Source organism: Lissotriton vulgaris, chromosome 3_1 (genome assembly GCF_964263255.1).
Source record: "Lissotriton vulgaris chromosome 3_1, aLisVul1.2, whole genome shotgun sequence".
NCBI lineage: Eukaryota > Metazoa > Chordata > Amphibia > Caudata > Salamandridae > Lissotriton > Lissotriton vulgaris.
The window spans coordinates 1,862,580,806-1,862,605,423 of NC_141689.1; the positions used below are offsets into that span (position 1 = coordinate 1,862,580,806).

General features: G+C 43.8%; 1 protein-coding gene across 1 annotated transcript; it reads left to right on the forward strand.

Moving 5' to 3' along the window:
• Positions 1-3,048: 3,048 nt before the first annotated feature.
• Positions 3,049-22,068, forward strand: FGB (fibrinogen beta chain). The gene is made up of 10 exons (XM_086962329.1): positions 3,049-3,168; positions 3,427-3,447; positions 4,072-4,086; positions 4,983-5,183; positions 6,987-7,170; positions 10,324-10,551; positions 18,091-18,204; positions 18,906-19,028; positions 20,708-20,993; positions 21,572-22,068. The coding sequence occupies exons 1-10, from the start codon at positions 3,094-3,096 to the stop codon at positions 21,798-21,800; spliced, it is 1,476 nt and encodes a 491-aa protein (XP_086818455.1). The 5' UTR covers positions 3,049-3,093; the 3' UTR covers positions 21,801-22,068.
• Positions 22,069-24,618: the final 2,550 nt, after the last annotated feature.

Sequence of the window (24,618 nt, forward strand, 5' to 3'; positions counted from 1 at the left end):
TGTATGGTTTCAAAAGTGCATGTGGAAACAGCTGTATGGGCGGTTGACTGTGTGCATGAGTGTATTGGTGAGTGAATGGATATCTCAGTGCTACATGTCAAAGTAAGTACATATGTAAAACACAGTACATGTGAGAGTTGACATATATAAATAACTGTGCATAAGAGCCAGTGAATGTGTGAGTGGCTGTATGGATCATTGTGAACTTGTATCAGGGATTGTATAAGAGAGTAAATATGTGTTAGTATATGTTTGAATAAGTAAAGTTTGTATAACTGTATAGTTGAGGAAATGGAGGTGTGATTGATTCTTTGCATGACTGACTAGGTGTGTGAGTAACTCCATGGATGAGTGACAGTCTGTGAGTGTCTGTTTACACTGATTGTATCTAAGGTTATATTAGAGTCTGAAGAGGTTCATCGTATTATCACATGAATGATATCATCAGTGATGTGATCAGTAATGTCAAATGAGATGTCATCAGTGATGTCATCAGTGATGTCATTTGAGATGTCATCAGTGATGTCATTTGAGATGTCATCAGTGATGTCATCAGTGATGTCACTGACCATGTCATGAATGATGTAATATGTGACATCATCAGCAGTGGATTGCGGGTGCGCGATATATAGTTAGTGCAACTAACTATATATGGAATTTCAATGGTTTTGTGTGAGTAAAATAAGGTTTTGTAAATGCGAATTCCTAACTATATATGGTCTATAACCTATGGTTTTTTCAGTGAATATATATATATATATATATATATATATATATATATATTTACTGAAAAAAACATAGGTTATAGACCATATATAGTTAGGGATTAGCATTTACAAAACCTTATTTTACTCGCACAAAACCATTGAAATTCGCATATATAGTTAGTTGCACTAACTATATATCGCGCACCCGCAATCCACTGCTGATGATGTCACATATTACATCATTCATGACATGGTCAGTGACATCACTGATGATATCACTGATGACATCATCCAGTGACTGTATGTTTCTGTAAAGTTAAAATATGTCTTATATATTGAAGAATGAGTGGATGTATAAGTGTCTGGATGAAGGATTTAGTAGGTGCATGACTGACTGTATGAGAGAGTGATTAAATGTGCCTCACTGAGTGCATGGGTTAGTGACTAAACTGTCTTAATTTGTGCATCTTTATTTCTGTTCTTCTGTAAACTGCTGCATGTGTTGATCAGTAGCTATATGAGTAACTATATGGATTATTGATTGGTTGCCCAAGTATTTGTATGGGAGACTGAGTGTGTGTGTGGGTGGCTTGGAGGTGTATGACTCTGTGCATAGATGTGTGAACAGTTGATTCACTAGATGTATGGGTTCAAAAGTGCATGTGGAAACGGCTGTATAGGCGGATGACTGTGTGCATGAGTGTATTGGTGATTGAATGGATATCTCAGTGCTACATGTCAAAGTAAGTACATATGTAAAACACAGTACATGTGAGAGTTGACATATATTAATAACTGTGCATAAGAGCCAGTAAATGTGTGAGTGGCTGTATGGATCATTGTGAACTTGTATCAGGGATTGTATAAGATAGTAAATATGTGTTAGTATATGTTTGAATAAGTAAGGTGTGTATAACTGTATAGTTGAGGAAATTGAGGTGTGATTGATTCTTGGCATGACTGACTAGGTGTGTGAGTAACTCCATGGATGAGTGACAGTCTGTAAGTGTCTGTTTACACTGATTGTATCTAAGGTTATATTAGAGTCTGAAGAGATTCATTGTATTATCACATAAATGATATCATCAGTGATGTGATCAGTAATGTCAAATGAAATGTCATCAGTGATGTCATTTGAGATGTCATCAGTGATGTCATCAGTGATGTCATTTGAGATGTCATCAGTGATGTCATCAGTGATTTCATCAGTGATGTTACTGACCATGTCATGAATGGTGTAATATGTGACATCATCAGCAGTGGATTGCGGGTGCGCGATATATAGTTAGTGCAACTAACTATATATGCGAATTTCAATGGTTTTGTGTGAGTAAAATAAGGTTTTGTAAATGCTAATCCCTAACTATATATGGTCTATAACCTATGGTTTTTTCAGTGAATATATATATATATATATATATATATATACACAGCAAGCGAATTTACTCCTTCATTTAGGCTCTCCTTTACAAGGAAGGCAATTGTAGGCAGTTGCATCAAGTGAGTACTTGTTTGCCCCTACCTGTGGGGAAAGGTACTTCCTCTCTGCTGGAGAAGGGGTGGTAAAAGTCGTTTTGGATAGACCAAGCACATTGTTGCACCAGCTCAGCTTCTGTGCTCGATGTCTTCCACTCCATCTTCACGTTTAGGCCTTGACCTGTCTTAATCCACTGATAAATATGCCCAGAGGTATGTTATATTTCTTGATTTGGTACATCCTCAGGATCGGCCTAACCTGGATTATGGCTACGTGCATTGCTTTGTGAGGAGGGAAGTAATATTTCACTACACTACTCTCACGCATTATTTTCTGACTCTGTGTCCTTTGGTGCGCTGGGCGGCACCATGAAAAGCAGCAGGATGGCTTTTGTGCTATACAAAAAAAAACCTTACATAAAAGAATGAAATAAAGTGTTGTATCAATCAAGTAGAATACAGTATTGTAATATACTCCAAAACTCGTGCTCTGTATGTGGCATCGACTGGATTATCTTGATCTAGACTAGAGTAAATAAGTGATAAGAATAAAGTTTTTTTCGCTTGGTGGGGACAGAGTGCGTGGGATGGAGGAGGAGGCTGTATTAGCAGGACTTTTTGTTTTAATTCTATAGTGAAATCGATAGCGTCATTGACTCTGAGTACCAGATATTTTGAAGTTTGTGAAGTCATTGCATTGAGGTCCTCATGCTTTGATTTACAGGAAATGACTGTGTGCAAGTTTTGGACAGAAGAAGTTACCCTTTAACTGAGGCATATGTTTTGGGTAATGTTTAGCTATTCTGTGCTTTGCCAAATCCTCCTGCCTGCTCTCCACAAATAAAACAGCAGATAAGCTCTCCCTGGTCACTGAGTTGAGGAGAGCACGGTCACACTGAGGTCCGTCGCCATGAAGCTGCCTCTTCTGCTGCTGCTCTTTGTGGTCACCCACCACAGTCACTGCGCTGACGCAGACTACGACCAGGTAAGGAGACAGCCCGCCGCCGCCATCTTAACCGGACTGCGGTGGGGACCACAGGCCGCTGCCACACAGTGCTCCTTCTAGCGAGGTGATGAGGCTGGAGCAGTAACATGGGTGACTCCAGAGCCGTGCAGACTGTTGGTTATGCCACATTGTGCCACCTCAAGTGGGACCTCTCGCAGCATGTTGAAGCCCTACCTGCTCAATAGCAAGAGTCTTCAATCTCTACCACTTCTCACTGTCCCTTTCTTTTCCCCACAGGAGGAAGACGACGCCGTGGTGGTAAGTTATCTCCTGTAAAGTACTTCTTATCCCGCATACACGTTGGCATTTAGAGAGTCAGTGCTGCTGGGGAACTCATAGTCCATGAAGGGACTCGGCAGGTAACGCCGCAACAATAAAGAAGCAAAAGGCGCACTCGAGCCAAACTCTTTTCCATTCTGTGTCTTCATCTCCCTCTCTCTTGTGGTCTCATGTTCCTTCTCTCCATTTCTTTCGATGTCACGCTGTGTCTACCTAACCTTGTCCCCCCTCCCCGCCCCCCCCCCCCCCCTTCCCTTGTCACCTCCGTCTCGCGCTATTTCTCCGAGCATCTCTGCACGTGAGTTTCCCCATTGCTTTTTGGGTTATATGTTTCACTTCGCCGATATTTACGCCCTCCGCCAGCTCTTGGGGCACAAATAGTAAGTGCTCGGAGTTAGGGGTTCAGAGACGCCCATGTTGGTGTTTTTTAATAACACTTTATAACTGAAAATGTTTGAAAATGAGACGGCTTAAAGAAGCGAAAAGTGAGCACTGTATGTCAATGTGGTGTATAATACAGGAACGTGTTTCGCCCTAAAAAAAAAGTGTGCTGCTAGAAGTGGGCCTTCACTTTTGTGACTTATGTCTTTTCTTTTCCCACAGGACGCTGGAGGCGAGGTAAGGATACTTATTTCCCATTTGCTCACAGTGCATATTAGAGGAGAGAGGTGTGCATGCTCGCACTGCCTTAAGATTATTAAAGTCCCTATGAAAATGAAACTGTGAACAGACATAATTGATCAAATCATGAAATGTTACAGCACAATGCGCCGAGATTTTTATTGGCATACATGATAGTTTACAAGTGTTACAAAGCACCCTTTCTCTCGCGCTCCCACTACTACACACCGTCTCATCTTTTGTCAGCACTCTTGTCACTTTTCTCTCTCGGAACCCTTATCTCTCTTTCCTCTCATCTCTTCGCTCCCTTTATTTTTCCCTCCCGCATCCACCCTCTCTTTGTACACCTCTCCCAAGTCCCAAATTATATTCCTCTCTCTTTCTCTCTTAGACTATCTTTCACTTTCTATTTCTCGTTGTTTGTTTCTCACTCTGTGTTCCCCTTACTTTTTCCGCCATTGCTCGCGCTTGCTTTCTTTCTCTCTTTCACTGTTTCCAACCATCTCTTTACATTTCATTCTCTCTTTATGAGTTTATACTCATACCAAGTAGATCAATATTTCTACCCCTACACTCGTGTCTGGTTGGTAGCCCACCATCGGATTACAAGCCAGAATGTTACTGACCCAAATGTAAGCCTCGGGTCTCCTTGGAGGCAATTCTGTTTGATAACTGCAATACTTAGCCATAACATTAGGGCATCATTGTTCTCTGCCTGCTTTGCATCAGGAATACATCTTTTCTTCTCTTTTTCAAATACAAAGAAAGTCACATTCTGCTTCTGAGCTGTGTATCCTTTACTGTAGCAAATGACATAGAGTGAATGAATAAGGAAAAGTCTTTTTTTGTAAGTAAAGTTTTGCAGATTGTTGACTTTTGCTGTTTTTCTGCAGGTAGTGGAAAAGGATGCTCGTGGTCACAGACCAGTCTCCAGGAAAAATGAGCCACGCCCAACGGTCAGGCCAGCGCCTCCTGTAATCAGTGGCGGCGGCTACCGGAGCCGTCCAACCGTTGCTCCATCCAGAAGTCAGCTGAAGAAGGAGCCCGTTGTGTATCCGGATGAGGGAGGCTGCAAGCATGCAGATGAGCAGCTGGTAAGTACTGTACCATGTAGATGTACTCTGCTTTCGTGTTGCTAGGTGAGCTGTTCAAGGCTTACCATGCTCCGCCCATTACCTCCTCGTCCATCTTCCTTGTGCATGAGATACTCTGCCCAGCACTTGGAGTAATGAAGATTACCGGTAAGTAATGGGGCGTTCTGTATGGTGCTCTGAAAGCAACCCCACTCCATATCTGTTGTCTGGTGAATCTGGAAGGATGTGATGCTGCTGTAGAGGCAGCCATCTTAATCCTGTGCTGGTCTGCTACTAGGGGGAAGTTGACTTGTGAAGGATGGTGAGGACAACCGGGTAATATATACTTACCGTCACCAGCAATTCACATTAGGATGGCATATCACTCAGCATCCGAAGCAGAGGAGAAGTTACTGGGTTCATTCATGTAGGGCATCTGTGGTTGATGCCTTGCCAGACCTTGGATGCAAAATCTCCCATTGCTTTAAAGTTAGCGCAGGACGACCAGAGCGATAAGGAAGTGGACATCTATTTTTTTAAACAGGAAATGGCAGCCAGAAAGTAAGTTCAATCCAAGACCCCAGTGATTAAGAAAGAAATCCCTTAATTTGTGGTTCTAGATAAAGGAGGAAGATCATTTGAAGAGGAAGTGAGGAGGGAATCCAGTAGCTGAATGGTGTGATCAGGCTGGGAAAGACAATCCTGTTCATGATACTGGGCCCCTTGAATTCAACAGAGAAGAAAAATCAGTAATAGTCAATCATGCTGCATCGATTGCATCTAGTGTTCTGCTCCCTTTGATGCAACAGCCCTTTGCGCTAAGACAATCAAGGAGTTGCTCTCCTGAGGTCACACTCAAAGGGCCCCTTGTGGATGGCCTAAAACCCACAAGCTGTTGGCTCTAACGAAAGGAGGGCTGACCTACTGTCGTCTGTCTACAACTCTGGTTTTCATGACCTAAGATAGACTTGGCTCAATCTCGAAGGGACAGTCTACCTTTTACAACACCTGAAAACAGTGTAGAAATTGCACTTTCTTGTGTCAGATGTGGCCCTCCCATGTGAGAGAGTTTGCCTTTGGGTTTCTTTAAAGTAGATGAGAAACGTTTGTTTCTAGCTCGGTCTACTAAGCTCCTCTGGTCAGTGCAGGAATTCACCTGAAAGATATAAACAAAAAATAACAACCAGGACATTTATTCTTCATCTGTTAATATTTTGTTACCTCAAAACAGAACTAAAAATTGTTCCATGCAGAATCCAGCACCTAAGAATTGATAAAGGTATTAGCTCGGCCACTCTCTTGTTGTTTCCGTCTACTCAATGCATGGATTGTGGATGTAGATGACCCTAAATGTCATTTCCAATTCAGTTTGATATTTCGTTCTAGGGCTTTTCATATTGGGGTTAGGCTGTTCTCAAGCACTTTCAGTTTTTTAAGTAATGGGATATTGGCTCTGGCAGGTAGTGCCATTTATCTAGCATCATACAATTAAGCCAAGTGGAGAAGCTAGGACTAGGACTGCGGTCTCCTGCCTCCACAGCAGAAAAGCTGACTCTGAAGTCCAATCTTTTTTTCTGGTTATTGATCACACTGCCTTGCACATGGCACCATTCAACTGAGTTAAATGAAAATGTCAGCCATACCCTTTTATTGTGGGCCTTAAAACTGTGTCGACCTTCAGCTTGAAGCTCCATATTCCTAGACTGCATGCAATAAAACCCTGTTATACATCTGGGTGAGGTGGCATCTTCCTTCAACTGTGATGTTAAAGTCCTCATGTGCTCTTTTATTGTCCAACCATGTCAACATATATATTTTTTTCAGGGTGTACTGTGTCCAACTGGCTGCCAGCTACGAACTATGGTCTTGAAGCAGGAGAATAATGTGCGGAACTCCATCCGAGATCTCAAAGGCAACGTGGGGAAGCTCTCCCACTCATCCAACATGATTTACGACTACGTGACTGTGCTGCAAAAGACAGTAGCTGACAGGCAGAGGCAGATACAAGGTAGGCACAGCTGTACTCAGTGAGAGGCACAGCATGGCGTGTATATTGAGTGACAGATCTCTACTGAATTTGGAGCAGCTAGCTTTATTAGTCAGGTGGCATGGGGTGCCCAGTTGTGTCGCCATAGACATCTGGAAAGTAGATCCCTTCTTCCACACTCCTCGCCTTCTTGGGTAAGGAAGGAGATTTGATAAAAACATCTACAAAGCAGAGTCTTTCCAGTGACCAAAGCAGCAAGGCCAGATATGTACTGTAAAAATGTTCTGATTGCTAAAGGAGGTCCCTCACAGCCCCCTGAAAATCTCATACCTTCAATTGGCAAATGCAACACATTTTCTGAATATTTCACTCCAAAATCTTCAAAATGAGACAATATATGGACACACAACTCGTTAAAACTTTCAGTTCTGTAAGCAAGTGAAAAGTATTAAGTGCACACATTACATCTGCCCCCTGTAACCCTCCTCGTATCCACAGTGCTAAGGCAGAGGAGCGTCGCCCTACTGCTCTTAGAGCAGTGCAAAATCAAAATAAAATGATAATATCAATAACTTATCATTTTATTCTTGTGTGCTCGTGCGAGGTTAGGCGAGGTGGGGATGGCTCCCTGCGAAGGGAGCAGTAGTGGTTTGCACTCCCTCCCTATGTGCACAAGACGGCTTGACCAGCCCTCTAGTGCTGGTCAAACAAGCATGCGCACTTGGCATGTTTTCCATTGGGCTGTGTTGCACAGCCCCATGGAGAACATGCCCAGCTTCCCCAGGCACTGCCTGAGCGAGCAAACAGGCCGCTCAAACCAATAACAATGCTTCTCAGGCAGCGTCGTGATTGGCTGGGAGAGTCCAGCAGCCTGGGTGCTTCCGGTGTTGCCAGTAGACGGACGAGTAGAAGGTATTATAATTTATTTTTTCTTTTCTTTCACCTGCCACAGCCACCCCCACCCCCACCTCACCATCTCTGTCCAGAGGCAGCCGCCACTGACAGTGAACTAGGACCTAACCTCTCTCTGTGGATGGTCCTCCTCTTTCGTGAATTCACCTACGCTGTCACATCTTTTATGTTTAAAAGGCCAGACTGCCTCACACATTATCGTGAGATACTATCTTAATATTGGTACTTTTATACCTGAACCACCCAAAGCTTAATTTGTGAAAGAGAGAGTGCCAAAGCTCTGCTCAGAGGCAGGCAGCCAGTGCAATTAAACATCAGCACGCCAAATACCAAGGCTAGTAGCCTTAAATTCACCTACATACACTGCTGCCTCTTTTTCTCGCCCTTACTGGTGCCTGCTTTCTCCCTTTGTGATGGTTTTGGCAGGCTTCATTCTCTTCCTCTGCAACCTGCAGATATATTGAAAAACAATGACACTTGCTCAGATGCTTGCTCTTTGCCCTATTCGATTGTCTCTCAGTTAACAGAATTTTGGAGATGGCTTTTCGTACAGCTCTCCAAGTCAAGAAACGTGGTCCGCACTATAGAAAACCATGTAAATAAATAGGTAAATAAATATCAATCCTTCGGAGTCAGCCTATTATGACTCTGACAAGGAACATGACAAAAGTCACCATAAGGAGAGCCACTGGGATCATGCAGCAGGGTTTACTAAATTATGCACCAAGAAAAGGCAAATTATGCAGGATATTGTGGCACATTTTGTGATTGTATTACATCATTTAATTTTGTCATTTTTACACATTCTAGTATTATCTATGCAAAAATCTCACCTCATCAGTACCACTGTGATGCACAAATGCAGCAATTAGCAATAGAAAGATGACCAGTCAACCTTTGCGAAGGGCCTTCAGCTACACTGCAACACGCGTTGCTTGCTTGTTTAATAATTTTTGATCCATTTGAGCTAGAATCTACATTTTTTAATAACATCTGCAGATTTTGCACCAGATGATGGATTATGAGGCAAATGCAGAAAATCTGTAATTATGCAGAAAACTCAATTTACCAGAGGCACTGACTCTAAATAATTGATACTATGGGAGTGAATCGGTCGAATGAGTGACTGAGCCCACATAATTTCTCATATCACTGTATCGCTCTAACCACTTCTAACTGCTCCTGAAACTAGCATGGTGTTTATTCACATTCATTAGGGGCCGAATCATAGTTTGCCATGACACTGGCGAACACTAATGAAGCGGTAAATGGGCTATTGAGTAAATAGAGAAAACACTTCTGTTTACCCACTCTTGTCTAATTTATAAATAGAGCTCCCGGTCTTATGGTATTTATTTTTTTGACATTTCCGTCTGTATTTATCCCTATTTCTTTTTTTGCTAATTTTATCTGCATTTATCCACATTTATTTTGTGTTTTATGGAAAAATTAAGCTGAAGTTAGTATATTTTCACATTTATTTAGCTGGTAAACATGCACTCATGCTTGAATGCCTACTGGCTTTCAATGTTGTAAACACCCGCAGAGGATAAATCAATGCACTTATATGGAATGATGCGATTTTCAGTATCAACCTTGTCCATGTCTACTGCTGTTAAAGCCTCTTTACTAATATTAATTTCTTTTCTAATCCTCTTATCTATCAATCCAAACAGCTATTTGCCTGGCAGTCATGGCAGACAGCATTTAGAATTACTAAAAAAACAATCCAATTTCCGTTTTTAACCACATTTAAAAATAAACACAGACTAGAAAATAAATGTTTTCTGTCGCTATGTGTAAACATGAGTAAAAACGAAAAACAGGGACCCTTACTTATAATCACCAACATAGGCATCTCAAGATTTTGTTTGTTGATGTCTGCTTGGGTTTGAGACCTGCTGTGACATTATTCACTGGCATACCTTAGTAGGAAAGATCAAGGCCACACTGTTTGATGTGTAAAAATCAGTAATCCTTGTGCAGTTAATGTCTAGCTGAGCACCAGCTGTGGCACCTCCTTGCAGCAGATAGAATCCAGGTGCTGTAGTAGAACATACATCCACATGGTCTTCTAAACCTCTAACCTCTCGATTAAATGCTTTGTGCTCTGAAGAGCAGGTACCATCAATACCACATCCCTTTAACCTTATCTGAGGTAGAAGCACTAGATGAGGACCAACTGCACTAAGGCTTTAATTTTTATCATGTGTTCAGCACCTCCTCCACTGTTTACAATTATACTTATTCCTGTTCTTGCAGAAAATGCAGACGTTGCTTCCACATATACCTCAGAAGTGGATCAGCAGTATACCTTCATCCAGCAGAATTTGGACACCAACATCCCGTCCAGCATCAGAGTTCTGCGCTCCATCCTGGAAAACCTGCGCGCCAAGATCCAGAAGCTGGAGAGCGCAATATCGACTCAGTCGGAATACTGCCACACCCCATGCACTTCCTCCTGTTACATCCCAGTGGTGTCCGGCCGAGGTAGGTCTTCACACGATCTGTTTTCTCACAATGACTTCAGACTGGTGTCCCTATAGTCTAGCTGTGCGATCTCACATCAAGGGGTTTATGTATTTTATACAGTCTTATCTTAGAAAAGTGGAACAAGTTAATCTTTGTCAATAACTTATTTCTCAATGAAGTGGCCCATGGGAGGTAGCGCTTGGAAGCCTCAATTCTGCACATGCACTACGAATACATATGCCTTTCTTACACAATGTATAATGTTCCGAAAAATGAAAGAGGTAGAAGCCTTGATTGGATTTGAACTTTGGATCTAGAGGTTGCTCTAAGATTCCGTCAGCATTAATACAGTGAGTTATTTCGAAAGGCTGAATCTTCCACCCAAAAATTCCAGACTGCATGACACGCAATTTGACAAGCATCACCTCTAAATCAAGTGCGTGAACACATAATCAATATTCATATTCAGTATCAATGTTCAGTGTCATCAAAATTGATACAAGAATTTACTCAACAACATGGACCGTTTAGTGATTCATGTTTTATAAGTCATTGATTCTTTGATTTCCTGACATTTCAGTTCTGATTGGTTCCACTAAAAAATTACTGTTTGCAAAGATCCCTGCTTCATCAATTTGCAGCTGGTTCCACTGAAAAATTACTGTTTGCAAAAATCCCTGCTTCATCACTTTGCAGCTGACCAGTCTAGTCAATGTTTACAAATGCCCCTCACCTTGTGGGACACACATTTCAATCTTGATCAATATTTGTTAGTACTCAAAAAAGAAAACAGAGCATGAATTCCAGATTTTAGTTCCAGATCTTGCACAGAGGAATACCCTGTCAGCTATCCTACAGTAACATGGCATTGCATACAAGGAAAGCCAGTAGTGGATATCGTCTGAGATAAAGGTGAGCTTTGGCATGGTAGGATACTTTGAACAGACAGTCCTTCTCTGGTTATCAAAATCAATTTTATACTGTATTCAGAAACCACCATATATAAATGAACATCAGAAAACCATAAATCATATGTATAATAATTAACCACCCAAGCCACCAAGGTCTTACTATCTTTCCATAGAGAATAGATCTAATGAGCCGTAGGACCAACATGGATCAGTCCATCCACCAGCAAAAAGGATGAATGTCGTAATGTTTAAAAAAGAAATAAGGAATAACTGGTAAAGAGTAAATAACTTAAAATAGTTGATAAAATATCTCTAGAAGTAGCCCATCCTCCATGAGAACCCAGGAGATGCTCACTCCATTTCTGTGGTGTATGGTGCTTGTCCGTGTTACTTAATTTCTATCAAAGCACATTTTACTGATGCATCTTCAACTGTTGGGAATCATTGAGCCATTGGCTGTCGTTGGTTCATTAGACTAGTGGGCTTAAGGGAGTATAGGACATATGTCTGGGCATGAAATGGAAATGGCAGGGTTCTGAGGGGGATCCTGAGTGAATAGATTGTATGATTCTTGTGGTGTCCTCTGTGGTGAGTGGGCTCTAGCTTGTAAGGAGGTGAGTGCTCCTGGTGTGAGGGGGGCGGTTGTGTGGTGATATCCTCAATGGGGTGCACAATTGGAGTAGATCTAGAGTATTTTGTTGTGGAAGTCCAAGAGGCTGTCGCTCAGGATTTGTGAGGGGGTGATGGTGTTGGGGTGGCCACCGGGTTCAAGAATTCCTTGATGATGTTGAAGAGTTCTTTGTTTGTGTTTGAGCAGTTTAAGTCTGATCACGAGGACTGCTTTCTTGGCTCCTTTGATCTGTGCATGGTGTCTTCTGAGGGCAGATTTGTAGGTGTCTCTGGAAGTGTTTGCTTCAGCTGGTCCTCTATTTTCTTTCTGGCTACATGCTGTGGCATTTGAAGTCTCTAAGGATCTACTGAACTTGCATGCTTGAGCGTGGTTTCTGGAATGTCTGATTTTTTTTCATGGGGTTCAGGCTGTTGGTGCAATCTGCAATCCAGTTGTTGAATGTGGTTAGGTCCTTCAGTAGGTTGCCAGTGAGGGTTGGATGGTTGGGTCTGAGGGAACGGGTCCAGTCTGATTCTGTTATGTTGCTCCAGTTGCGCCTGAGTTTGATGTTCAGTTTGGGAACATTGGAATGGGGCACTGATGTAGAAGTGAATGATGGAGTGGTCTGTTTATGTGAGAGGGAAGGTGTGGCCGAGTGCTTTCTTGTTACTGGACGTGAAGATTGGGTAGCGTGTACGGCTGGTGGTGTGGTGTACCACTTCCATCAGTGGTGGGTGATTATACACACCGTATAACCTGCGCTCACCCTTGGTAAGCTTGGCACTGAGCAGTCAGGCTTACTACAGCGGCAATGTGGAAAGCATTAGCACAGCACTCAATATAAATAAACTAAATGTAACGAAAAAGTCTTCACAATTGATGTATGTAAATAACGTTTGTATTTAACACACACAATAATCAACATAACATGAACCTCATCTATTTCTGGGTATACATCACACTTGGAATTATTACTAGCAATATTAGGCCCAACCCTGTTACAATGACATCAGTAATATACTCCTCTTCCCCCACCACCTTTATGCGGTGAAACACGTTGTCCACCTCAAGCCCACCCCAACAATTCATATAATTCAATACCACACAGTTAGAGGTTGCACCCCATGTGACAGTGATATTGGGAATATGTACATACAAAGAATTATAGCACTTTTTAATAGTACCACAGGTCGAGGTCACATGGGTAGAACCAATCTCAAACGTGATGCTCTTTTGGCAAAAAATCAACTTGTAAGGCAACACCGCCAGCCAGTATTGAGAATCAAAGGCAGTCCGCAGATGATCACTCCAACCCACACACACTCCCTCTTCACTGATATGCAGTGCAACAGGTATCAAAAAGAACGTGTTCATACACATACGCACTCAGCCCCCAAATGTGGTGCAACTGATACCCAGCAGGTCAATTTATAACACACAGCAGACCCCGTGGCCTAAGCCTCCCTTGACTCCCCAACTCCCCCAACAATCCTATGCTCACAGATTGGAGATTGGCAGTTCCCCCCCCCCCCCAGATACTAGGCCGCACGCGACTAAAGTCACTCTTAGCTAGGGTCTTAGGGAAGTAGGTGGTGGTAGGTAGCAGGACTTATAGGAGGCAGTCATCAATGGGGGTTTAGCAGCCACTCGAAAAGTTCACCCACAGGATGCGGAACAGAAATGGCCTGGGGGCAACAGTCAGTCACACCAAAGGTTTACACAAGGGCCTTCCGGCAGCAGCCCTATTCTGCGAAGCCCAGGGATGTCACGCAGTCTTGACCCGCTTCCGATCAAACTCGGAAGAGTTCCTTCAGCCCAGTCAATCACTGTCACCACCCAGAACTGAGCCGGGCAATACTACCTGGCAACACAATGTAGTCGTGGGACGGGCAGGCAAGGAGAGGGCAGTTTGTCCACCGCGTTGAGGGCCAACAAGGGAACAATCAATGGATGGAAAATGACGCAGTGGTGCCACTCGGTAGGAGGAGGTGCCCGTCAGGTACACATCAATCAGAATCACACCCTGGCAATCCAGGCACAACATCTGGTGCGCATTGATACAGGTCGCACCAAACCAATCCAGCCACACAATGAATAGATGTAAATTCTGCGCCTCACTAGAAATGAGTCATGACATCCTGTGCACAATAATATTAGTTGAACCAGACAATAATGGTCACACACAACAAAGAGTTGCAAATTCTGCACCTCCCTGGACATGAGACACAACGTCCCATACACGTTGATATTGGTCACACCAGACACTTCTGGTCACACACACAGATCCAAGTTCAGCAATGCCTCAAGAGGGCGAATGAGGTACTACAAATGATTATGCCCCTACAGCCTAGGGTTGCAACCTGTGAATTAGGCACCGCATGCAATGAGCATGCAATTGGCGTGTCACCCGAGAGAGATGCTGCACAATTTACTTGGCAGGACATGCTGGACCCTGCGACCGGTTAATATGCTCACTACCAACAACATGTTTATGCATGAGGGTGTCACCATGACGCGGGGGTCAGATGCCTTAGATGCAGGCAAGACTTCTGAGGCTCGCACCAGGCGATCTCGCATCCTGGCATAAATCTTAGACCCTAGCTTACGCCGCACTACCAGTTGGGATCCAGCAAAAGATGTGGGCACTTAAAAGGGCACCCCTCTCCAGGTATCACAAGTAGACATGGTGTGTCCATAGAAGGATATCATTTATGTCCCGGACACCTCTAAAAGAGCAGGATTCAAGTCAACAAGCCCTTGGAGAACACACGTCTAGATGCCACACAGTAGTAGGTAGTCAGCCCAGGTCAGCCACTATTCAGGAAGGGCACACAGTCCCTTTCAATGGCAGTAATCCTTCTTGAGCACAACAGCTTCCTCTGGCACTGTGCACTGTGCAGTTCCAGGTTCTCCGGATGCACATCCGCACCAGTGTTTCTCTGTCCTGCTGAAGTATGGCACCAGTAGTTCTACTGTTGTGTGCTTTTGAAGTTGGGGGCAATTTAAGTTTTGAACCACAGATGTCTCCCTTAAATTTCAGTCCTGTCTGCCATGAGGCCATGGAACGCAGATCGTCATCTTTGGTGCGACCATGATCTGGCTCCAAAGGCCTAGTGTCAAAACCTCTTTCTCCAGTCAATTCAGCCAGGCCTGTAAAAGGCACAGGTCTATCATTTAATTTGCATGCCCAGTGTTTTATCGCTGTGACTGAGGAATGCCCAGATGTGCTCCCTCAACTTCCAGTGTGGACTAGAGCCAAACACAAAGGCACACAAAGAGTGCTAGAGCATTGAAAGGCACACTTTCTAGGAGTGGCGTTTCTACGCTAGTCATGACGAAACCACCTTTACCACTTGGAAGGGTTTGTTACTGTGAATCCAATGATAGGATACATTATGAGACTGCTCCTCTGCAATCCAATATTGCAGCCTGAAATAATTTCACCTTGTTCCCCATGTTAGCCTATGGGAAGAGCGTACCTCATAGGTGGTGAAAACACACATGGGTATTCTACAATACCTGGGCAAGGAACACACGTGTGACCCCACCCTGCCTTTCACCTACTACTCCCTCACACCCTAAGGTGTCCCTTATGGGGTGCTCTGGTGGTAGTGAATGGGCCTCTCAGGATGGCTGGGGATTTAAACAGGCTGACCTGAGTAGACATGCAATGGTGCACACATAGACCTGCAATGGCAGGTTGAACCCATGTTTCGAAAGACTATTGGTACAAGTGCAATGGCTGACTGGACACGTGTAAAAATCATCAGGCAAACACCACCTCCTAACGTGTATAGAAAGGGCACGCACTTTCACCCTGTATTTACACCGGGAAAGTGCCCAGAGCCCAAAGGCCACTACAAGAGAATCAGCTAAACCTGGAGGAAAAAGCTAAACATTTAGGGAAATGCTACCATGAGAGTTTAGGTCTAACAGAGTAAAAAAGAGAAACTGCAAAATGGGCACAGAGGCAAAGACAAGTGCAAATGTAAAGAGGTAGAAGGGGCACTGAGGCAGAAATGAGTACAAAAGAGGAAGAGACGAAATTAGGCAAAAAAGTGTACAAACAGAAGGGTAAAAAAAGGCAAAATGATTAGGCAGCAAAGAGGGCACTCATGGGGCACAGAGCACAAGGACAGACAGGGACGAATGGAATAGTGAAGAGAGGTGGTGCCTCAGGCAAAGCAAACAGGTCCACAAGGCGCCTTAGACTGGTCAGAGGACCTGTCCAAGTTATGTGGCAGCTGTGGCCTGAGTGTGTAGTAGCCAAGCAACTTACAGATTTGTTTTGATAAGTACAAAATACTCAGCAAATGTCAAATGAGATTCAGAGCAGGTAGAGGGACAGGAATAGCACTTAGGCCAGCATTACAGGAGATCCATGCAATCACAGACCATAGAGATTAGGCATCCCTTTTATTACTTGCCATGCCGGCTGCAATCAGTATGGTTGATCACGGTATCTTGCAACTCATCTGAATTCAGGGTCCAGTGCTGTCCTGATTTATCTCCCTTCCTAAAGTTGTCCTCAAGCACTGATCTTACCCCCTTTTCCATTAGATCTCACGGGGCTTCTCATTATCTCCACTAATATTTAACATCTATGGTCCTCCTCTACCATCTCTTACTGAACCTTATGGCTGCTCGCGTATTCCTTACTGACGACACGCCAGTTAATTTTCACCTTCATCAACATTCTAAAAATTCTAGCAGAAATTTCCCCCCGCGTCATTTAGTTGTACAGGACTGGATGTCTCTTAATTGCCTTCATTTAAATACCAACAAATCAGAATGACTGTTGATTGGAAAAAACTGTTAGATGGCCCAACAATCTTTACTCTTCTCATCTGGACCCTCCTTCCACCCAATCTGGAGTGATCAAAACACTTGAGGTGGTTAAACCCCTTGTTATTGTGGACTCACATTTATCTATGACAACACACATAAAAGCAGTTGGAACCAACAGCTTCTAATAATCCAAAGTTTTGTCAAAAAAAGCCCTGAAATGTTTGCCTGTTAGTGTTTACCAAGTGATTGCCTCGTGTGTCTTGGCTGGATGAGATTATTGCAATCTTCTCCATATTGCCTTAACACAAGTTCTAAACCTCGCCATCAGAGTTGCCTGTACACTGAAACGAAACAATCATGAAACAAATGCTCAAATAAGCCTTCCCTGACTGCCAGTGGAAACCGGGAATCCCCTTTAAGCCTCTCTGCCCGGTGCACACGGAGTTTTTATGGATTAGAAAAACCCCTTCTGGCTTAATGTTTCCAGGTGTATTCCTCTGTGAGGAATCTTCGATCGTGTCACTCCATCTTTTCTGTCTCCCCACAGTAGGTAAGTCAAGGATAAGTGGAAGATCCTTGGCTGCGTTTGGACCTCAATTGTGGAATTCTCTGTCAATCTGTTTTAAGTCCATATCGTCACTTCTGCTTCGGGAAAACTTAAAAAAAACTTACCAGTCTGCTAACCCTGCAATGGCCTACCCTGGTGGATTCGATTTATGTTTAAGACTTTTGCTAGCACCAATGTATCCTTCTAAGGTGAACGGTTGTGGTATTCAGTCATGTATTCATTCAAATGCAGCAGCATTCAACTACAAATAAGACCCATGGGCACAAAAAAGACCTATTGTGCATGTCTTATTCATTCCATTGCGCCTTTTTAAAAAAAAAAAAGGTAACTCAAATGTAAAATGGACTTTGGAACTTCTGACCCACTGGTAAACCAAATGAACATGATGCAAGCCATGTGCCTGCGAGAACAGAGACTCATATTCCATGTTTATTCTTCCTAACACCTGCCCCTCAACCTATGGGCGTTTTGCAGAGAGAATAAAAAAACAGTGCAGGTTTGGTGTAGGGCTAATACCGGTGCTGCAAGTGCTCTGTTGCATATCTGTTTTTAAAACTTTAATCCCTGTTGGGTAAGATTAATCTTTTAACCCATGCATGAAGCAGAGCCTACCCCCCCCCCTTTTAAAATTGTACTATTGTTCACTTTAACCCAATCTGCTGCTCTGCCCTTTTCTACAGAATGCGAAGAGATCTTCAGGAAAGGAGGTGACACCTCTGAGATGTACATTATCCAGCCCGATGACTTCTTCAAGCCCTACAGAGTCTACTGCGACATGCTCTCACACAACGGAGGTGGGTGCAAGAGCAGCTATCGGGACTCTACTGCGTTTCCCTGATGTTCTCTGGCAGCGGATTAACGCTAGTGGGAGAAACATACAATTTTGATTGTTCTGAAAAAGGCATTTTGTCCTTGATAAGGAAACAGGGACGACTGAAAGTTCTTCTTGTGTTTGGCAACGGTGCCTTCCTTCATATGATGACATATGTACCATTTAATAGAACATATTAGGCCCGACATGTCAAAGGGTTTGACCTATTCCAGGTCTACGGGAATGCAGCATGATACATCAGGAACATTGTTGCTAATTTGAATAATATTGAGGTCTACGAGTTCATGTAACTAAGAGGTTTGTCCAAAGATTTTCATCTGTTTGGAAGCATGAGGAGGATGTAACTGTATGTTTTTAGGATGTTAGTGGGTCAACTGATGAGAGTGATTTATTGTCAGCTTTTAGGTTCTCTAGAACCATTTAAATGCCTTTTATGCAGCTTACTTTTCTTTTTCCTACTGCTTTCTTTGCTGAAGTAAATTGCCTTTTTATGTTTTGTCCCGCTCGTTTTACACCTGTTCTGTGGATGAATAGAAGACGTGAGTCTAGGAGCACAATATTTGCTTAAACCTGAGTGGGCTTTTAATCTGCAGAAGATGCAGATTTCCGAGGGATGCGCCGTGTGGGATCTCACAGTTACAATTCATGATGCTTTCATTTCAGGCTGGACCTTGATCCAGAGTCGGCGGGATGGCAGCGTGGACTTTGGAAGGAAGTGGGACATGTACAAGAGCGGGTTTGGGAACATCGCTGTGGATGGAGGCAAAGGCTTCTGTGACATGCCAGGTAACCCTCGGATCCTGGGAATTTGGGAGGTACTACTATATTCTATGTTTTAGTCAAATGTTAGGGCGAGACTCGATGGAGGAGTCCCCGAGCCCTGCTTGTTCCCATCACCCCCTACCAGTCATTATTTGATTAAAAAAATATCCATTCATGGAAGACACCTAAGCTGACTCTGCAAGAGTAGATGTGATGAAATAGCAGGACTGCAGACAGACTGCACATTGGGACCAGGCACATTATGTACACAGAGCCAATATTTGTATGTGTTTTGTGTGTGCTCCTCTACTAAAACACTGAATTGGAAGCTTTTATGCTCCATGTGGCGATTTCAGTGTCAACTATGTTATCAATTTTATCTCAATGCCCAAATGTAAGTTTAATTATTTACGGCCCTTTAGGAGCACGATTCACAGTGTTTACATTTTGCAGGTGGTGGACGCTGTCACTCATTTTTGGGAACCAGGTCTTATATTTCATTGTTAAACTTTGACCCAGAGCAAGAGTGGAAGGACAAAAGAATGAGAAATCAAAAGAGAGGAATAAGACAAAAGTGACAATGGGAGATAGTAATAATGAAAAAGCACCTGCAAGAGTAAGATAAAAAGACGGGAAATATAGAGTGGTGGAAGAAACAGCACTTCCCTGGTTGTCGCATGGCGGTGTATAAGTAGAACTATGTTTGGCGGGACCACCATGATCCCGACAAGAATATTACGATTTTCCTCTCCTCCATAGTTTTCCTGGCGGTTCCTACTATATAAAAACTGGGCCAAGAGGCCATGGGGTGCATGCAAGGGGCACAACATGTGCTCCCCTATGTGCATGCAACCCAGTTTGTGCACAGCATGGACATTCCATTCCATGCCATGCAGGAATTGTTTTTAGCATTTCCATTGCAGTACCAATTTTCAGAGGCACCATGGTGGAACTGCAAAACAGCCTGCCAGACACAAGGAAACTCATAATGTGACGGGGGTCCCTACATGGGGTTGATGGTGCGGGAGCGAGCCTCCTGCATAGCAGTCTGGTCCCATGCTGCCAAACTTATAATCAGGTCCTTTTTGTCTAATTTGTCTAACAAAAGGGGCAGATCAAACTTGTGGGAAACCTGTCAGTCGCCAAAAATTGCTCTATTATGAGCATATTTGAGAAGGGAACTGACTGAAACATAATCCTATTGAGAAGTAGGTTTGATCTAGGAGACAGGAGGATTGGTGTAGGTATTTATAAGGTATTGTTTCTTTCACCAAAAGCAAATAAGCTTCTGGATTACATTTTATTGGTGCTTAGGTTGCTGTTTTCAGTCTCCTCCTTAGATCCTGTCTCCTCAAAGAAGCCTTCTTCAGGTAATTTTTAGGGAGTCTCCCTGTGTTGATTCCGGTTGACGTTAACCACTCTGAAGTTTCCATAAATAGCGACGTGTGAATACTGGTATGAAATTAAATATCTTCAGCCATAAGGTCCAATTTTTATTTTGCACTTGGTTAATAAAACGAGATTGAACCTTAGGTTGAAGCTGACATGCTAATTATATTGTTTCAGGAACATTTATATTTCTATCTGGAATTGCATTGAAATGAAATGAAATCATTCAAGGCAACTTAAAAAATAATACATCTGATCAACCCAGGGGCATAATCAAGTAGAGCACCTTCCCAATCATGTCTCTTCATTCACAGGTGAATTCTGGCTTGGCAATGAAAAAATTAGCCAGCTCTCCAAACTTGGGCCCACAGAAATCTTGTTTGAAATGGAGGACTGGGACCACAATGGCGTCTATGCTCACCACACAGGATTCACCGTACAGAACGAGGCCAACAGGTACCAGATCTCAGTGAGTGGCTACAAAGGCACGGCCGGCAACGCTCTCCTGGAAGGCGCTTCGCAGTTACAAGGCGAGAACCGAACCATGACCATACACAACGGCATGTTCTTCAGCACCTCGGACAGAGACAACGATGGATGGTATGTATTGCTCCAGCCCTCATCAGTTTATTGGTTAAATGCAAGGAGCAGCCAGGGAAGGCACATTAAACAGCAAAGAATGAGAGCATTGGCAGCGCTGACATCCCACTTCCATGTTTGATCGGACATAGATTCTTGCTTCTCAGCATTTCTTTCGAGTTGTGGCATTCGTTTAGACTGATAGGTACTTTAAGGCAGACACATCATTCTAGTGTGCCTTTCCACATAATTCCACTGCTGGTGCTCGTTTTCTGGAAAGGACCTCAGATACAACTGAGATATACATTTTTTAAAAACCCAGTTCTGAGACATAAAGCAGACCATTACAGAAAACAGTCACACGTTCCCACCTTCTCCTTTACTGTACTGAAGTAAACTATTTTATTATTTACTACGTTACATTATACTGTACAACAGGAATCAATATTATAAGTTATGATATGTTATGCTTTGCTATTTTGTGCATGATCACACGTGCAAGCACACATGCATACACATGATTGCTTTGAGTCTTGGAAATGCAGAGGCAGGACGATGGACACAGTGTGCTTGCTAAATTTCAATGTCTTCGTTTTTAGGCAACATCCAGATCCCAGCAAACAGTGTTCTCGGGAAGATGGTGGTGGCTGGTGGTACAATAGATGTCACGCAGCCAATCCGAATGGCAGATATTACTGGGGTGGCGCGTACAGCCACGACATGACAAAGCACGGCACTGATGACGGTGTTGTGTGGATGAACTGGAAAGGGTCGTGGTACTCGATGAAGAAGATGAGCATGAAGATCCGGCCATTCTTCCAGCAATAAAATGAACCTTTCAACATAAAACCAGATCACCACAAACACATGCTTCAAACTCATACCAGCAGATGCATCGCAATGTAATCTCTTCCATGCCATGAACGCTTGCAAGAAAAGTGAACTTCAGTCTTAGAAATCTTTACTCTTCAAAAAAGTGAGACTGCCAGATATCTTTTGGTATGGAAACAGTATAAGAAACCAACCCACTGCATGGGTTGACAAGATGAAGTGTTCTTGAATAAAAACAACAGGGCGTGAACTATGATCAATGAAATGGTGTACAATTTAAATTTTGTACTAGGAGGTTGTCCTTATATTTGGCCTGCCCGCTTGTTCAGAATCTGATTTTAAACAATTCATTTCTCTTCAGTGTTTCTTTACTTTATGGTTCACAATAAACCACTGTGTGAAGAAATCCTCAGCTGTAGGTGTGCACTACACTCTCCTCCAGTGAATCTTCTGGCTATTGAACTGCATAGTGTTAGAATTGGGGTTTCTCTTAGGCTAGGGTTTGCACCTAAGCCAGTCAGAACGCACCACTGTTGTCACGGTAAGGGTGTTACAAACCAAAGATAACCCCTGCTCACCCCCTTGGTAGCTTGGCCAGAGCAGTCAGGCTTATACCAGAGGCAATGTGTAAAGCGTTCGCACAGCATGCACATACATCAATGACACAATAAATACACCACAAAAGAGACTTCACACAGTCAAAGGTGTAGCTGGACCTGCGGCCACCAATGGCGGCTCCTGAGTTTGCCGCCCCATGTGGCCATCTGAGAAGTGGGATGCTGGCATTTTCTGCAGCAGCCGCCACTGCCCCCGCAATGGCAGGCAGGTAAGCACAGGGGGAGCCCCCCACCCTCCATTGCTATGCCACTGCACACAGTATTACATACAAATATATATCTGTATTGCATATAAACATAGACAGCAACGTAAATCAGTAATCCCTTTGCCAACTAGGCAATTGTCAAAACATCACAGTTAGTGCAATAAGATAAAGCCTTATATGTTGCACACGTCATGAACACATCATCACTGCACATATATTGTACATCATGAAATAATATTTGTTATCCTGTCAATGCAAGGCATAGAACGACATAAGTCATAAATCGGCATAAAATGCAGCAAGTAGGTTAGTGGAGAGAAACTTCACTGTAGGACATAAATCACGATGTGTCACTAGGTAACCACCAGTATCACCATAAATTCATAGAGCACAGCGCTTCTGTGCTTCTAATACAAACTATATGGTAATGTTGCTCCCAAATGTAGGCTACAGGTACAGCACCCCACGGTCCATCCCAAAGGAGGGGAAGGAAGGCACCAACAGTAGGACCCCATGGGGAGACCTTGTTTGGTCCCCCACAGTCCAACTATAGCATGTAGCCTCACGCAAGCATGTTATAGTGCCTCAGACTGACAATACCTGGGGAAGGGGGGGGGGGAGTTCTCCTCAGCTCACAATAGGCAATCGAGGGCAGCCTTCTCTGCTGTGTGGCTCATAGACCAGGATTCTTGAAGGAAAGGGCAGGTGCGGCTTCCCTCACTGGGTCCCGCCCACAGTGGTACGCAAGCGCAGTTCTTCTGCTCCCCCTGTGCAATTCCTTGGGACTACAGAGAATAACCTCACTCATGGCACAGCATCTCCTTCCGACCGGAGAGGCGGCACTGAGGGCGAGAGAACCTCAGTAGAAACCACTCGCCGCTCTCCACCATACAAAGTGCTCCATCTGCACCTCTTCAACGAAAAAGTGCTCTACATGCGTTGTTTTGAAGGGGGAAGTGCTCTCCACATGCTGCTTCAGCATAAAAAAAGTCTGCACCTCAGATCTCAGTGGAACAAAAGTGCGTAACCTACGCTGGTTAGGAAGCCAAACCTGAAGCGCTCACCGCACACTGGATAAGAAAGTTCCAAAAACACGCTGGAAACAAATTATTGAAAAAGGAATCGCTTACCATGTGCTACCTCGGCCCAAAGCATGGAAAAGGAAGCACTCCTCACACTTTGGTGTAGGAAAAAGCATAAAGTACTCCCCACACCCTAGTTTTGAGCAAGATGTGATCAATAAGGAGTTCATCTCTGGATCATTATAAACCCCAGGCGTCCACACAAACAGGAGTGGTGGGAAGCAGTCAGCCAGCAACAGGAGAACAATAGGAAGCACTGTGGGGAAGTAGGTAGGCAGGCCAGCACACAGAGTATCTTGGCAGAATGGCAGTCCCTTCAGCAACCTAGCAGGTAGCAGGCTACACCGCAAAGCAGGTAGTCCAAATGGTGGCTTCCCCTAGCAGCACAACAGTCCCCTGTCAAGGTGCAGCATGTAGAGCCAGCAGCTTCTGGTTGCACAGCCCACGCAGTGTTTGAAATCATGGGGTCACAGCCCCTGTACTAATACTCAAAATGTCTTTGACGTGGAGATAACTTCAAACAAACTTTAGAAGGGTAACTTATAAGTGCACCACTCCTTACCACCCTCAAGGAAATGGGTTGGTTTAAAGGTTCAAACCCACCCTAAAAGGTATGATCATGGGCCTAGCGGAGCCCATGAGATGGAAGTGGGACGTCTTTCTACCATGCCTGTTATTTGCCTACAGGGAAGTGCCTCAGAAGTCCTTAGGGTTCAGTCCCTTTGATCTCCTGTATGGCCAACCTGCTAGCGGACCTCTCACACTGGTGAAGGAGGGGTGGGAGAAATCCCGTGGGAAGACCCCCCAGTATGTGTTCAGCTATGTGCTGGCCATCCGCAACCAGACACAACGCTTCAGGAAGCTCTCTCAGGAGAACATGGAAGCTAGCCAGGAAGAAATGAAAAGATAG